The 16,599-nt window shown below is 34.4% G+C and overlaps 1 protein-coding gene across 8 annotated transcripts in view; it reads left to right on the top strand.

Moving 5' to 3' along the window:
• RTKN2 (rhotekin 2) overlaps positions 1-16,599 on the top strand; it is an 81,406-nt gene that overhangs the window by 48,936 nt on the left and 15,871 nt on the right. For all 8 annotated transcript variants that reach the window (XM_082717838.1, XM_082717837.1, XM_082717840.1 and 5 more), the window contains 3 exons: positions 3,257-3,363; positions 4,292-4,423; positions 16,131-16,296. In XM_082717838.1, the coding sequence (XP_082573964.1) occupies positions 3,257-3,363; positions 4,292-4,423; positions 16,131-16,296 (405 nt within the window). The remainder of the gene's footprint in view (positions 1-3,256; positions 3,364-4,291; positions 4,424-16,130; positions 16,297-16,599) is intronic.

Below are 16,599 nucleotides of genomic sequence, written 5' to 3'. Positions count from 1 at the left end.
AGAGAAGCCCATTGTTACATGTGGTATTTAGGTTCCAGACACATTATTGATTGGATAAATTCTAAGAACTCATCTGAAAAACTAATCATCATTTACGATTCTATTTTTTTGGAAAGTACATCCTAACTTAAATACAACAAGCTTACCGATATTTGGAACATAAGGCATTCATAAATCTGGGATTGCTATATAAAGAAATTTACTTTCAAACTTTAAATTCACAAATCACAAAGTTGATTTCAGATGTATTACTCAGATGCCTGCTTATATACAATTTTTATTTCATTTCCTGCCTATTTTAAGAAGGGAGATGCTCACATATTTATTTATTTATGCCTGTGTTTTGGAATCATTGTCTTTGTTGTATTTATGCATTTATTTCTCCCAGGTCAAACCCTTTATTTCTGAATGATAGCAGCTTTACCAAGATATTAATAAAAAAAGATTTTAATAGTGCCAGGTAATTTGTTGTGCTCTATTCTATAGTAGAATTATGAACAAGCAGGTTGTTAAAAACTTTTTTGTTTTACTTTGTATACTTCATTTAGGCTGGTCTTTTTCATGTAACTGATGTGCCAAACCTTGGCATGGCATCTATATATTATATAATAGTATTTTTACCTAAAAAGTTTTATTTCCCAGAGTTAAGACTTTTGGGTCAGTAATAGTGAGAGCCATTGGCTAACCATTTTATAGTCATTACCAACAGGGATGCAGTAAAAACTTTGAAAATCATTTTTGTGTGGTTGAGGGTGGGCAAAGGGTCATATATTGAGTTTTTATTTATGCCCTAACACACAGACTTATGTAAATGTGAAGGCTCAATGCCTACCTCACACTACATTGAAAGGAATATCTTAATGTTCTTTGAAGTTTTTTAAACAATTGTAAACTTACTGAAAGTTACAAGTCAAATGTCAAGATCTTCCCCCTCAAAATACATGAAAGCAAGTTGTTTACATGGTTCTCCATTACCCTAAATATATTAATATGTATTTCCTACTAACAGGACATCGACTACATCACTACCACTTACCAAGTCAGGAAATGAATATTACTACATTACAACCATTTAATCCTGAGACCCTATTAAAATGTTGCTTATTGTCCCAATAATGTCTTTCATGACAAAAGGATCCAGTGCAGAACCATCCAAATCATACATTACATTTAATTATCATGCTTCTTTCAGTTTCTTTTAAACTGGACCAGTTTTTCTGTCTTTTTTTTTTTTTTTTCTTTTATAACCTTGACATTTTTAAACATCATGGTCAGTTATTTTGTAGAAAGTCCTTAAATTTGGGTTTGTCTGATGTTTTCTTGAGATGAGATTTAGGATATACATCTTTGGCAGAAATTGATGCTAAGTTCTCATTGCATTCTGTCAAATGGCATATAATTTGATTATGATTTTCACTTTGAGCATTTGATTAGTGTGGTGTCTACCCACCATCTCTACTGTAAAAATTTGCAATTAATACCTATTTTGTGAGGAAGAGGGGAGTGTCTTGAAACTCTGTAAGTGTATTTTTTATTGGCCTTTCAGTTTACTCATTGATTTATTTACTCATTTATTTATTTATATCAGTATGGACTCATGTTTTCCTATTTTATTCTGTTGATATTGTTTATTATAAGGTTCAGATTGTCTCCAGTTTGGCCAATGGGAGCACATTCAAGATGGGTTCTGATGTTTTTTTGATAGTATTCTCATCATTCATTGAGTAGTTCTTGCTTTATGGTGTAACAAGATATTTCAGGCTTGTCAGGTACTTTCTGAGCCCCAACCTTGGAACCACTTATTTCTCCAAGGAATGCCGGTTCTTTTGTAAAGGAAATAATATTTAGAAGACATAGTCTGTGCTCTAGGTCCACTCATTGGTATTAGAGCACTACTGTTGCTTTCCCTAGGCCCTCTCAGTGGACATAGCTACTCTTATGTGCATATGGTGTCTTATATTTTTTAATCTGTATGTTGGAAACCATGAGTCCACACCAGTGCCTCCAGTTCTAATCCCCAAAGTGCAGAGTTCATTCTACACATTTTTAAACTCCTCTTTCTGACAGAGAGAAAATGGTGTTCTATTACCTTTAATGCATTTTCCTTGATCAGTCTTCCTGAAAGCAACCATTCTATCTCCTCTGTATGGATGCTCTCTTCTCCTTGCTTGAGCTCTGACTCTTCATTCTAGGTTGTCCCTTGCCCCATGTGGACATTCCTTACCTTGCTGAGGCTTATACAGCCTACATAGGCCTGTTCTTCCTCAAGATTTAAGTTCCCATGCCTGGCTGTCCTTTCCTAAGCCCCATGTGGACACCCCCCCTCAGCCTGCCTGTGCTCTGACACCCCATGCCCTGTGCCTCTTCTCAGATGTCCTTCTCACTGCGCTCTGCCACACTGTTCTGGGTCACTGAATTATAGATTATGTCCTCACTGCTCTCAAACTCTGACTCCCATGGCTGAGTCACCTGCCAAATGTGTACACTCTCCTTATCCTTTGGACTCTGATACCTCACACTGGGCAGCCACACCATGTAGATGCTCCTCATTCTGCTTGGGCCTTGACCCCCCCACCCCAGGCAACACCTGAGGAGAGATTTCCCAGGTCATCTACCTTCCTCAGCCCATTCGGGCTCTGACACCTCGTGCCTGGCAGCTCTCCTACTCGCCCTCATCCTGCCTGGCTGTCCCCTTCCTCTGGCACACTGCAGCTCCTCCCACAGCCCCAGGCACAGATGCCCATCTTTGTGGGCTCCACCTAATGTTCAGTAAGGGAAGGGGAAGAAGAGCCAAAAGGCTTATTAAGTATTATCATGAAATTGTGTTCTGAAATGTTTTATTTAGAGGATCACTTTGCTAGCTAATATAATGAAAATCAGAGCAAAAAGTAGAATTTGATGTACAAAAATCATTTTATTAGATTTTTTTTGTATAAGGTAAGTTTACTTATATGCCCTGAACTATCTCCATCGATTAAATACTTTAAGATCAAATGAGAGATCAAGAAACTAAAAGTTCTATGTCTATTCTAGGTGAAAGCATTTATAAACTGTCAGTTTAATATTATCCTGTCTACTTTCTCATATTTGATTTTGTCATTAACTATGGCACTGGTATTTGAGTAGGATGAACCTTTACATATGTTCTTACGTAAAGCAAAAAAAAAAAAAAAATTGCAAAAAGAAAAAAAAATGTATAATGACCTTAAATAAACATGTTTATAACTGGATTTTATTTTCTATCTTGTTTAAATAGAGGAGTCTTCATTTTGGCTTCCCTTATATGGCAACATGTGCTGCCGCCTAGTCGCGCAGCCAGCTTGTATGGCTGAGGATGCATTTGCAGGATTTCTTAATCAGCAGGTTGGAGGACTTTACATATTGTACAATTATAACTGCAATCTAGATTTTAATATACTAGCAATTGTTTTGCCTTCCGATAATAAGTATTTTTTAAAGTCTTCTTTTAAATGGTATTTTTCTCCATGTTCGACATAGAATGGGGGTGGGGGGTGAAGGGGCTGAGGGTGAGAAGGTGGGAAGGGGAGGGGTCCAGTGCAGTTTTGATGGCTAAGGAGCTACCTCTCCAGGTTCCTCGGCTTCATAACAGCAGGAACAGGATAATCAGCTGCAGAGGACTCCTTGTGGAAGCAGATGAGGACTGTTCCACACCTTTCACAGAAAGGCCTTTCTGGCAAACAGCTTTTGGCACAGTTTTAGGTCTCTAGACTTCCAAAGCTGCCTCTGTGCCACCTACTCCTGATTTATTTATAACCAGACTTATTTATAGTCAGTAAATAATTAATTATGGGCTTCAATGAATCAATAACTTTTTTTTTAAAGATTCCATTAAGTGGAAAGAAAATTTGCATTCTTAAAGGGTAGTCAACATTTTCTAGTGTTCTGAGAATAGTAAGGGAAAATTATATTTTGAATATTGAGTTATTTTTATATATTTTTGCATCATTAGATGGATTGCTGTGGAATTTTAAGCACTAATTTTGAATAGACTAGCTTTTCTAAAACTGCATTGATTTATGATTTTATGTGTGTAAAATTTATGTGGTAATCATTGCCTCCATTTTGCTTAATGTTTTTGAGAATTTCAAACCTTTCTGTGATATTAACTTCCTCTGATTTTGAACTGTTGACTTACTGTACACTAAATTAATGGGTAACTCTATCACATCTAAATTTTTTTTAATTAATAACTTTAATAATTGAAGTATTTTGTTGAATTTAATGATGATAAATAATGATTCAGGTTAATGGCTTCTTGAATTTTTTTCAGCAAATGGAAGAAAACCTAATTAGTTGGAGAAGGTTGTATTGTGTTTTAAGAGGGGGTAAACTCTATTGCTTTTATTCTCCCGAAGAAATTGAAGCTAAAGTGGAACCAGCTTTGGTAGTGTCCATTAACAAGGTAAATAAAATGTTATTTTAAAAATAAAGATACAACATTTTGTAAAGTTTGTTCTTTTCTATACAATTCACATTGTTACCATTTTATGGATAAAAGAGAAGGGCTGCTAAAATAGATTAGTTCAGGAGTACATGGGTGGTTCAGTTGGTTAAGCATCTACTTTCATCTCAGGTCATGATCCCAGGATCCTGGAATTGAGCACTGAGTAGGGCTCCCTGCTTAGCGGCGATCCTGCTTCTCTCTCTCCTTCCTGCTTGTGCTCTCTCTCTCTTGCTATCTCTGTCTCACTCTTCCAAATAAATAAGTAAAATCTTTAAAAAAATAAAAATAAAAAGTTAAAAAAATAGGTCAGTTCATAAAGATAAATTAATCTTATTGTTTTTCTTCCATTTCAGAGCTTATCTGGTAAAGGAAGTACTGTATATTTCCTAAGAAAACAAAGTAATTGGAAATCTATACCAGTGAATACGTTTTAAAACAGAGAATGCAACTTCACATTAATATTTAAATTTTTCATGAATTTATTTAAGAGATTATAAACGTAAATTGTTAGCTCATGTTACAACGATACGTTTTGTAGTTAATATTCAAATGATCCCATGAAAAGACATTCCTGAGAATACTTCCTGCTTTCTTATGGGATTGATGGGCAGTTGTCTATCCTTGTGTCAAAACAGGAAAGCCTGACCCCTCCCCCTCTGCCACACACATATGCACAAAAGCAAACACACACACACACACACACACACACACACATTTACCCCATCATCTTAAATTTATCTTCATCTGTTATCCAAGCCTTGTTCTCCCTCCCCCGCCCACCCTTTTTGGCATTCCTACTCTGGAGTACTTTAATGGCATTTCTAGAGCAGAATATCATGTTTTCTATCCATAGCTTGTACTTAATTGTTTCTAGTTCTTTTTCTTTGCTTGCTTTTGGAGTGGTTGAATTGAAGGCTATGGTAAAGTATGAGTCGTCACATCTGTTAACTACATGTTCTTTTCTTTTTGTAACTGTACATGTTCTACTTGACTTTAAATTATCTTTTGAAAAAAACATAAAGTTGTATGTCCTGAGAAACATATGTATACTAGTTTGCTAATCTATAAGGATTTGAGTTAATTTCTCTGATCTTTTCCAGTAATAACATTTGGTCTGTTTCCATCCTGCTTTTAGAAATGATACTGATTTTTCTTACCGGAAATTCTTTAGTGAGACCTTTAAATTAAGTCAACTTAATTTATCTGTTCTGTATATTAGGAAGATTACTGTTACTCTTAAATAATAAACATCAAAGTTATAACATGATGAATTTATTTAGGGTTAGATAATTAGGTTTATGAAAGTATATTTTTATTATTGAAAAAGGATATAATTTTTTCATTACTTGCCAATGTTTTGTTTTGTTTATACAGTATCCACTTTTCCCTACCTTTTGAAAATTTCAGATGTGCAGAAAAGTTGAAAGAATAGAATAATGATCAGCAGTATACTTCTCACCTGGATTTTTCAGCTGTTGTTAATATTTTCCCATATTTGCTTTCTCTTTAAGTAGTTTGAGATTTTTTTTCAGAACCATTTGAAAGTAAGTAGCAAACAGCATAACGTTTCTTCCCTAAAATATTTCCACAGCATTTCTCCTAAAAACAAGGACATTTCTTTTATAACCATAATATTATTACCACACTCAAAAAATCTACTGCCGATAAAATAATATCTAATATAAACAACAAATTATCCTAATTGTCCCTATAGTGTTCTTTCTAATGTTTGTTTATTGTTTGATCCCAGACTCCCATCAGGGACCACAAATTGGCAGCTGGTCACCATGTATTTTGATTGTTTCCTTTTTATCTAAATTGGACCCATCACTCACTGCCTCTTTTTCTTTTTTTGTCTTTTATTATATTGACATTTTGGAAAAGTCCATGCCAGTCCCCACATCTGTTTTTGACTAATTGTTTCATAAGATTCAGGTAGATGTTTTTGACAAGAATTCTGCATAGATGATTCTGTCTAAACTGTTTTTCACTAGGTACCTAGGTAGTAAAAATGGAATTTGCTTACATGTTGCCCAATAGAATAAAAATCATCCTGAAAATAATTAAAATGTAATCTAAAAAGGATATTTTAAAATTCATTTATTTTATTTGAAAACTCTTTTCAAGGTATTCATTTTACCATATCAGTCCTTTATGGCAGACAGAGCCAGTAAGTCAGCTCTGTTTTATAGGTATGTTATTTCTGTTTTATAAGTGAAAAAACAGACTCACAGATCAGATAGAACTTGTCTAGCTAGTAAGTAAAATTATATGGCTCACTGTTTTTCTATTTCCTCACAGACATACTGCTAGACTAGATCTGGAAGACAAAATTAGACTTTTTTCTATCTCCTTACCCACTCTGAATAAGTTTTGAAAGTAAGAAGTATCTCTGAAATGAGGTTGTGAGCCTGAAGCCACAGTTTCTACCTCTAGGCAATGGTATAGATATGTGTTGAATCTTTAGCATTTAAATGTAAGAGGGAAGTTATAGTGGAACCCCACTGTTACTGTAGCCAGGGTATCTGTATTTTCTTGTCTGATGACAAGGGTGTAATTCCAGAAAAGCAGTTAACAGTGTTTACATGGCCCAGCTGAATTGACCTTTTTTCAGTTGACTCATTTTTCCTTGTGGTAATAAAAGCTGATGGCCTGGTGACTGATACGATTTGGTAGTCAATCAGCTCCATTATTAAAATGACTGAAATCACCATATTTAGAAATCCCAGTGGTGGTTTCACAATTGACCATTACAATTTCACAGGAAAATGATTAATCTAGTAATTTGTATAGACTTGACCTTCGACTTGGGGACAACATGGGCTGTATTTGACCCTGAGGACTGATGACATAAATTGTCATTGTGCATGACTTTTGTCTCAAGTACAAAAGAGGATTTTAAGATTACACCATGAAATAAGGGTTAGGTTGAGAAGGTTAATAGAATTTAGTCGCTGATCTCAAAGACTGAACTGATACCAAGGTGTTCCATTCTCTAGTGTTGTGATGTTGCTATCTTCATTTTTCTCTGGGGCTGATTCCTGCTCTCTCTCTGTAGCAGCACTCCTGTTGGCAGTTCCTACCCCCACTTCGGGTTTCCCTTGAACCCTTCCATTCACCTGAAAACTGTGTTTTTTTTTAATTTTTTATAAACATATAATATATTTTTATCCCCAGGGGTACAGGTCTGTGAATCGCCAGGTTTACACACGTCACAGCACTCACCATAGCACATACCCTCCCCAATGTCCATAATCCCACCCCCCTTCTCCCAACCCCTCATCCCCCCAGCAACCCTCCGTTTGTTTTGTGATATTAAGAGTCACTTATGGTTTGTCTCCCTCCCAATCCCATCTTGTTTCATTTATTCTTCTCCTACCCCCTTAACCCCCCATGTTGCATCTCCACTTCCTCATATCAGGGAGATCATATGATAGTTGTCTTTCTCTGATTGACTTACTTCGCTAAGCATGATACCCTCTAGTTCCATCCATGTCGTCGCAAATGGCAAGATTTCATTTCTTTTGATGGCTGCATAGTATTCCACTTTGTATATATACCACATCTTCTTTATCCATTCATCTGTTTGGACATCTAGGTTCTTTCCATAGTTTGGCTATTATAGACATTGCTGCTATAAACATTCAGGTGCATGTGCCCCTTCGGATCACTACGTTTGTGTTCAAAATGGGTATTTACTGGGTATTTACCTTGAAAACTGTTCTTTAGCAGCAAACACCCTGGTTTCCTTATTTAAATATGACTATTTCTATCAAGAATTCTATTTGTTTCTTCTGTAAGCCTGGATGCTGTGTAGTTATATCTTCTATTAAAGTCATTTTTACTTTTTTTTTTTTTTACTTATTATTTTTTACTTATTATTTTTTCTCAAGTTAGCCAATGATTCAGATTTATGGAGAAGTTGAAACAATACTAGAGGGACACTCATGCCACCTGGATTCAGCAGTTTCTCTTGCTGTCCAGTTTGCTTTATCTCTAGGTGTTCTTCTTGGGGGGAATTGAAGCTCTTTGTATTTTGTTTTTAATTTGTTTTATGATGATATAGCTTACATAAAATAAAATTTACCAGTTGTAAGTGTACAATTTGGTAACTTCGACAAATAATATATGGTTGTGTAATCATTACTACACGCTTTGAATTATAGGTTTTTTAATCATTTCTGTGAGAACATTTAAGTTCTATTCTCTTCACAAATTTCACTTATACAGTAGTCATCAACAATAGTCACTTTCAGACCTTATTTGTCTTATAGCTGTCAGCCTATAAAGCCTCTTACCTACATTTTTTGCTGACCCATTTGAATATGTCTCCAACATTGACACTTCATCCCTGAATTTTTCAATATGCAACTATAAAAAATAGGAAACTCTAAAATGAAAGTGTGTGAGTGTGTTTGTGTGTATAAATGAAATTACAGTACCATTATCACAGCTAACCAAATGAACAGTAATTATCTTACATCATCTAATAACCCAGCCCATATTCACATTTCTCCATTTTCCCTAAGATGTCCTTTTAAAAGCTTTTGCTTTCAATCTAGGAATGTTCAAGGATTATGCATTCTTAAACTGTAAATTAGGTCTAGAGGCTTGATTAGATTCACTCTAAACACAATTTACAAGCATGTTTCATGCGTGATGACAAATACTTTATAGGGCATTCTGTTCAGAGGCACATGATGTCAGGTTGTCTCATTATTGCCAGTGTCACATTTAATGACTTGGTTAAGGTGGTGCCCCCAACTCTCTCCAGCATAAAGGTAAGTTTTCCTCTTTACTATTAGCAGGTAGTCAGTGAGGTGATAGTTTGGCACTGTGTGAATATCTTTGTTGTCCAATAGTCTTTCACATAATGGTTTTAGTGACCTGATTGCCCTTGTCTGAATTGCTTATTACACTGGAGATTGCATATGTTATTTTCATAATATCCCTCATTCTACACGTGTTAGCTGGCATTCTTTTGTAAAGAAGGACTTTTTTTCATCAAGTAGGAATGAATCCCGGTCCCTCCTGAAAAGGCAGGATGAAAGCTTACTTTTAATTACCAATTTTCAGAGTAAGGAGTTGGTATTACATACTGGTCTTATACTGATATTGGCAGTAGGTATTGGAGCAGTATTACTCCCTCCAGAAGAAGCAAATGAGTGTTGTGTCTGTTATGTTCTTCCCGTATTAATGATAAACTCATAGATTTTCATTTATTCAATGTTTTAAACTACTTGGTTTTTAAATATAAGGTAGATGTTTTCATTTTTTGGCTTACTTTGGAAATTTCTAAGGATACATGTATTAGTATATTCTCAAATAAACAAGATCTTTGATAAATGCCAACTTGGTATTTTCTGATCTGTAGAGCTGGTAAGCACCAAATAAAACTTAAAGAATAGTGGTTTTGTTTCAGTTTTTAGTATATTTTCGATCTTGGGTCTCTAAGATCTTTTTATGCTTAATAATGTTAAATATTAAAGAACAAATCAGAATTTTTTTTCTTTTGGTTGTCTTCTCTCATGATTTAGAAAATAATAATTTTGTTTAATGCCACTTTAAAAATTATGTAAAAATATAAATTTTGCAGTTGCTAAGGTATATAAATAATAGTTTCTTATTTTGATCACAGGATCTGTTTTCTAACTATAATTTTTATTCTTCTAAATAGCATTTCCTATAAAGCTAAGTCAGTTTATTAATTTTCATAGGGAGCCATCTGTGGAAAGAGTCACATTAAGGAAAGAAAAGCCTAAGCTATTCCCCTCCTCTTTTCAATCCAAATTTGAAAGGATGGTTTACTTCAAAGTGATTGCTTCAACTTCAAAAAAACTTCCCTATTAATGTTCTTGAGCAAAACATTCCCAATCAGGAGTATTTAACAGAGCCACTATAGAATCCTCTATACATTGCAGAAAACATTTTATTAGCTAAAGTTTTATCCATTGCCAGTGGGGTGGGGAGTGGGATGGAAAAGTAGTGTGGGTTTTTGCGATCAAAAGTCTTTTCTTGCTTTAAATACTATATATCACTTTAATAACTAGTAAAAGTTATGCTAAACAAATCCGTATCACTACTTGGTGTTGTAAACTTTTGTTAAATTGTCTTGAAACTGCTTTTAGCCATTATGTTTGTCATGGACCCTAGCAAGCAAGATTATTATGAAGCACAGGGGATTTTTTTTCTGATTATGTTAGTCCTTTAATGTCCCAGTCCTACCAATGATTTAGATTGTCCTTCATTAAATACAGCAAAAATAATTATTTAAACAAGTCTTTTCCTTTAGGAGTTTACATCTGATTTAATAGACATAAATTGAAAAGAATTATGTCGCACTAATACTAATCCTTCCTAAAGCTTGGTTTAATTTATGGTTATGGTTTATGTATTTCAAACATTTCTTGCCATATATTGTGAAGGTATACTTTCTTTGTCATTAGAGTATATATAAGGTATAAAGCTAGTTTTTGGCCAGCAAAATTTTGTTTTCATGCCTGATTAACAAAACTTTAGACCAACCACCTTTCAAATAACACATTTATTCTTACAACATGTTTATGAGGAAACTGTGAGTTAAATAGTGCTATCTCTGCCTTATAGGTAGGAAAGCAGGTGCTTAGTTTTTTGTACTTGTATTTTATTTTCAATTTTTGAGGGGAAAAATTCAAAGATAATCTATATAGAGAAGGGTAGAAATAAACCTCTTTCTGCCCTCACACATTGCCCCCACCATAGAATTATTTTGAAGCAAATCCTGGAGACTATATGATTTTACTTGTAAATTTAACAATTATACTTTAGAAAAATATATAGTCATATATATAGTTTTTCAATATATCATCAAGAATTCAGTATTCAGATTTCCCAGTCTTGTAATTTTTAGATTAGTTTTTGAATCAGGATTTTGAAATAAGGGTTTATATTGCAGTTAATTGATTTGGTCTCTTAAATCTCTAAATCTGTTGGAGTGCTCTAGCATCCTCATGTTCTCTCTCGCGCTCTCTCTCTGTCTGTCATACACACACACATACACACACACTCTCTCTCTCTCTCTCTTTTTCACACACAATTTGTTGAAGAAATTGGGTCATTTATCCTACAGAGTTTTCCATAGTCTGGATTTTGTTATCTGCATCTTTGAGTTGTCTTTTTCCTTTTTCCTTTCTGTTTTTGGGTGGTTGGTTGTTGGTTGGTTGGTTAGTAACAATATGTCTTAGGAAATATTGTGTACTTTGTTGGGAGGCATTTAAAGATTTTTTTTTTTTTTTGAGAGAGGGAGAGAGAGTCTGAAGCAGACTCTGCACTGAGTGTGGAGCCTGACATGGGGCTGATCTCACAACCACAAGATCATAACCTGAGCCCATACCAAGAGTTTGATGCTTAACCAGCAGAACCAGCCAGACACCCCATATTGGGAAACATTTAATATGTCTGAGTCTTCTAGTCATATTAACATCCACAGATGAGCATTGTTTAGATCCTTTATTTCATTAGGGATTGCAAACTGGTGATATTTTAATATTCTTCATTTATTAGCTGGGAAATTTCAACTGTGTCACCTATTGGGTTGAGGTACAATTCTTATAGGAAACACAGAATAAAGACTTTAAATAGTTACCAAAATAGTGAGGTGGTTCCCTTAGCATCCTTCAAAAGTGACAAGTGAGTTCATTTTAAATATTATTCTGAAGTAATAGATTTAAAGACTTCATAGTCTTCAAATTCATGTAGACTTCATGCATCAATCCATTATCATTGTTATTGATGTTCAGATGGTCCCATCTTTGGCTACTGAAAGCCTCTTCAGTTTGACTCTTGAGACCTTTTGATACAACCCTAGTAATCTTTGATTTCTGTTGGGAGAATATGTTCTGGGATTATCTCGTACATTTCCTTGGCCAGGCTGAAATCAGCCATCTCTGTAAAGATCTCTGATTCCTTTTAGCAGTAAAGAGTATTTAGAAACCGTAATCTGGGTAATAGTAGACTTTAAAGATCATATAGTCAAAAGGTAAGGTAAGAAATGGTTTATAAATCTAGTTCTGACTTAGTAATTTCCCAGTATCACAGAAATCGACAGGTTGAAGTACAGTTTTAATTAAAAATAATTAACAACCAACCTAAAAGAAACTTTCCTTTGATTTCCGAGTTAGCTGTATTTTGTCATAAAATTGACTTCTTAGGTTTATTGACTTCACTTGGCCTTCTCTGAGTACCCACCATCTCATGCAGAGGAAGGCTGCAGTTTCGTATATGGTGACTGAAAAAAGAGATCCAGCCAAGGATTAAAATTTCACAGTAAATAGTCTCAAATCTATCCACAAAACAATAAAAGTTGACTGTAAAACCTTCCAAATAAACTAAATGGTTTGGGCAGAAAACTCTGTCTTTGGAGAGAAAACTGATTTCAGAAAATCAGTGTCCTTATCTATAAAGAGTAGGATTAGGATCATCTGTGGGATCTGACTCTGTCAACCTGAAATTGTCATTATCTGAGTTGTTTTTCTCCTATCTCATTCATTTATTCTCCAAATATATTTCAAATACAGTGAGTGACAGACAATATTTTAGGCGGTAGAAAGAGTGGGAGCAAAAATACCTAAGCTGCTTGCTTTCATACCCTAAAAGGCACCTTGTGTTTTCTAATCCATTCCTATTTTGAGAAGTGCAGTTTTAAGCACTCTTATTGGTACTTTGTCCACAACGAAAAACAACTTGCATAGACTTTCTGACATTATCAGAAACTTTATTTGTTTAATGACTTTTTCTTTGACATGCAGTTTTTTGGTTGAAAAAGTTCCCATTAGTTAAATTATTTAGGGTGATAAAATATAGTTAGTTAATTCAAATGATCTATTTTATGTTTCATTTGCACCTTTTAAAAGCTTCTCATGTTTTAAAAATTTAGTGGTATTTATGGTTCTCAGAGCTAATGGAGTGTATAATGTATACTATTTTTATATTATTGCATTATATTCTCTTAGAAGGATATAAATGATCCAGTTCATCATATTTTCTACATAGCTATTTTCATTTGAAATGATATCTTGGTGTTATTAAAAATATACACATTCATCTATAAAAATCACTTTCCTTATTTAAAAGTTAAATTCATTTTAATCCTGTATACAAAAGGTAGTCAGAAATTTGTATTAAGATAGACTAGGATAGAAGGAAGATTTCAACAACAAGAATACTTCATATTTCAGTTTTTTTAAAATACTAATACCAATAGAGTGTTCTCTTGCCCTCCTCCCCCACTGAGTCAACCTTCAATAAATCTTATTGAGAGCATATTAAAGATTCTTCCTAGAGCTTAAGTCATTCTCTGCTGGTGTAATAAGCTTTCTATTTAAAGAGATGGATTATATGCATTTTCATGCCATTTAGGACACCAGTTTGTTTTTATATTATATAAATAATTACTTAAAAGAGTTCATTCACAATGTTTATTACCATGGCACAGGATTGTAAAAAGACCCTGTTCTTTCAAATTACAGTGTTGACCGTAAGTCCATTATAACCCTCTGAAGACACTCACATTCCCACATTTTAAAATTGACAGGGCAGGCTGTCTCTAAGATGGTTACTAAATCCTCACCTTTTGTGATACTCCAGACTTTCAAAGTTATGTTACCACTTCATGCAGCATACACTTTTTTTCTCTTGTGATTCTTGAATAAGAATTCCTTCCTTCAGGAAAAACTTCTGTAGTACACAGTAGCCCCTTCCTATCTTCAGGGAATATGTTCCAAGACCCCAGTGGATGCTTGATACTGTGGATAGAACTGAACCCTGTCTCTACTGTTTTTTCCTATATATACAGAGCTCTGATAAAGTTTAACTTACCCATTAGGCACAGTAAGAGATTAACATCAGTAACTAAGAGTCGAATAGAATAATGCTAACAATATGCATAATAAAGGTTATGTGAATGTAGCCTTTCAGTCTCTCAGAGTACCTTGTACTGTGCTCACCCTTCTTGTGATAATATGAGATGATAAAATGCCTATGTGCTGAGATGAAGTGAGGGGATTGGCGCAGGCACTGTGATGTGGAGTTAGGCTACTACTGACCTTCGGACCATATGTCAGGAGGAAGATCATCTGCTTCTCGACTGCAGTTGACTGGGGACAACTGAAACTGCAGAAAGCAGCAAACTGAGGATGGGGGAGCTGGTGTATCAGGGGTTCACCTCCGCCTATTTACCCATTCTTCAGGGAATGTACAGTGTTTCTTGGTTAACTCTTTGCTATTCCTGTAATGTCCACATAGACATCATTGTATGTGTAGGTTGGTTTTGGGATGTGACTATACATAGAATCTCTCTTCATTCAAGACTGCAAGAAGTGAGGAATTTCTTCTCACTCCTAAACAGCTTTTGAAGCTGCCGGCTAAATATTCTTCTACACACATTACTGTAGGTTTAAACATATGAGTCTAGAACTGTTCTACCTGGTACAGGAGCCATTAGCCACCAGTGGCTGTTAACCACCTAAAATGTGCCTGGTCCAAATGTGATGTGCTGTATCAGAGACAGACTAGATTTTGGAGACTTAGTACAAAAAAGAATGTAAAATATCTCAAAAATGTTTTTTGCTCACATGTTAGAATAATATTTTGGATGTGTTGGGTTACATAAAAACACAATTTTAAAATAATGTAATTAATAAATACAAAATGATTTTCACCAGTTTCATTTTACCTTCTTAACATAGTTACTAGAAACTCTTAAAATTACCTATGTGGTTCACATATTTCTAATAGACAGCACTGCTCTAGAACATTATCCGTCATTATCCAAGCAGCCAAATCCTTACTGTTGCATAAATAGATAGTTGTATTTCAGACTTCTTTCCCCAAAACTTGGAGACTGCATGTAGATGCTAGTTGTCATGTGGCGTGGTAGTGCTTGAATGACTTGGGAACAAGACTTTTTCTACGTATAGACAGGAGAAGCACCACAACGTCATACCTAGTACCACACAGAAAAAGTTTAAACTACCAACATGAAGGAAACCATTGCCTTTGTTGCTGATGGTTGCATTCGGCATTTAAAAAAATAATTGGTACCATCAGGAAGGTTATAGTACTTCATGGATCTTTAGCTATGAGCTTTGTAAATGAATGTTACATATGAAATAAATGTTAATGGCGAAAACCTAACTGCTTTGCTGCAGTAAACACTAAGTTATGGTTTTACTGCTTTAAGTGATAACACTGTGTATAATGCCTGAATATTAGAATAACAAACATACTTTACTGATTCTTTTATTTTATTACTGTTGAAAATGTAGTTAACATAATTCACATTACAGTTATGACATGCTGTACTTGTTTTATTGCAAATTTTAAGATGTATATAAAAGACAGCAAACTCCTACTTAAACAGATCAAAACAGGTTACGTTTTAATCTCATGTAATTTAAGTTCTCTATGTAGCATACTTTGAAATGTTACTCAGTATTTTTCATAAAAAGCAATTTTTTATAGGTTTGAGTCTGAATATTGAAAATTCTCAAAATTACATATTTTAAGTGATCAGCAACAAGATTTATAATTGCATCTGTTGTAAGTATAGTAGCAAAGCACTAAAACATTTATTTGAATATTACAAAAATATTCTCTTGTAAAATACCAATTTTGTCCTAATTTTTAGGAAACCAGAATTCGGGCAATGGATAAGGATACCAAGAAAAAAATTCATAATTTCTCTGTCATCAACCCTGTTGCTGGACAGGCTGTAACTCATATCTTTGTAGCAGACAATAGAGAAGATCTTCAGAAATGGATGGAAGCCTTCTGGCAACATTTCTTTGATCTTAGTAAGTTAGTGTTTGGATTTACTAGTAATATATTCATGAAGCGTGAAAGGATGCACAAAGCAATCTAAATATTAAAATTATAATCCTTTGGTTTGGATCAAGATTATTTTTTTAGTGCTCTTGAATAAAATGACAGTATATCATCAGTGCATTGATGCCTTTTTCTCTCGACCTTTTCCCAGGGCTGACTTACTGTAGTTTATTATACCTTTGAATACCTGTTATTTTTAAATTTCTCTGTCCCTAAAACAATTAGGCCACATTTTTTTCAAAATACTGGATTTTAACTGGTTAAGGCAGTGT

The sequence above is a fragment of the Mustela nivalis genome (assembly GCF_964662115.1).
Source record: "Mustela nivalis genome assembly, chromosome: 2".
NCBI lineage: Eukaryota > Metazoa > Chordata > Mammalia > Carnivora > Mustelidae > Mustela > Mustela nivalis.
Note: the sequence above shows the minus strand (reverse complement) of the source record. Positions and strands in the feature narration are given on the sequence as shown.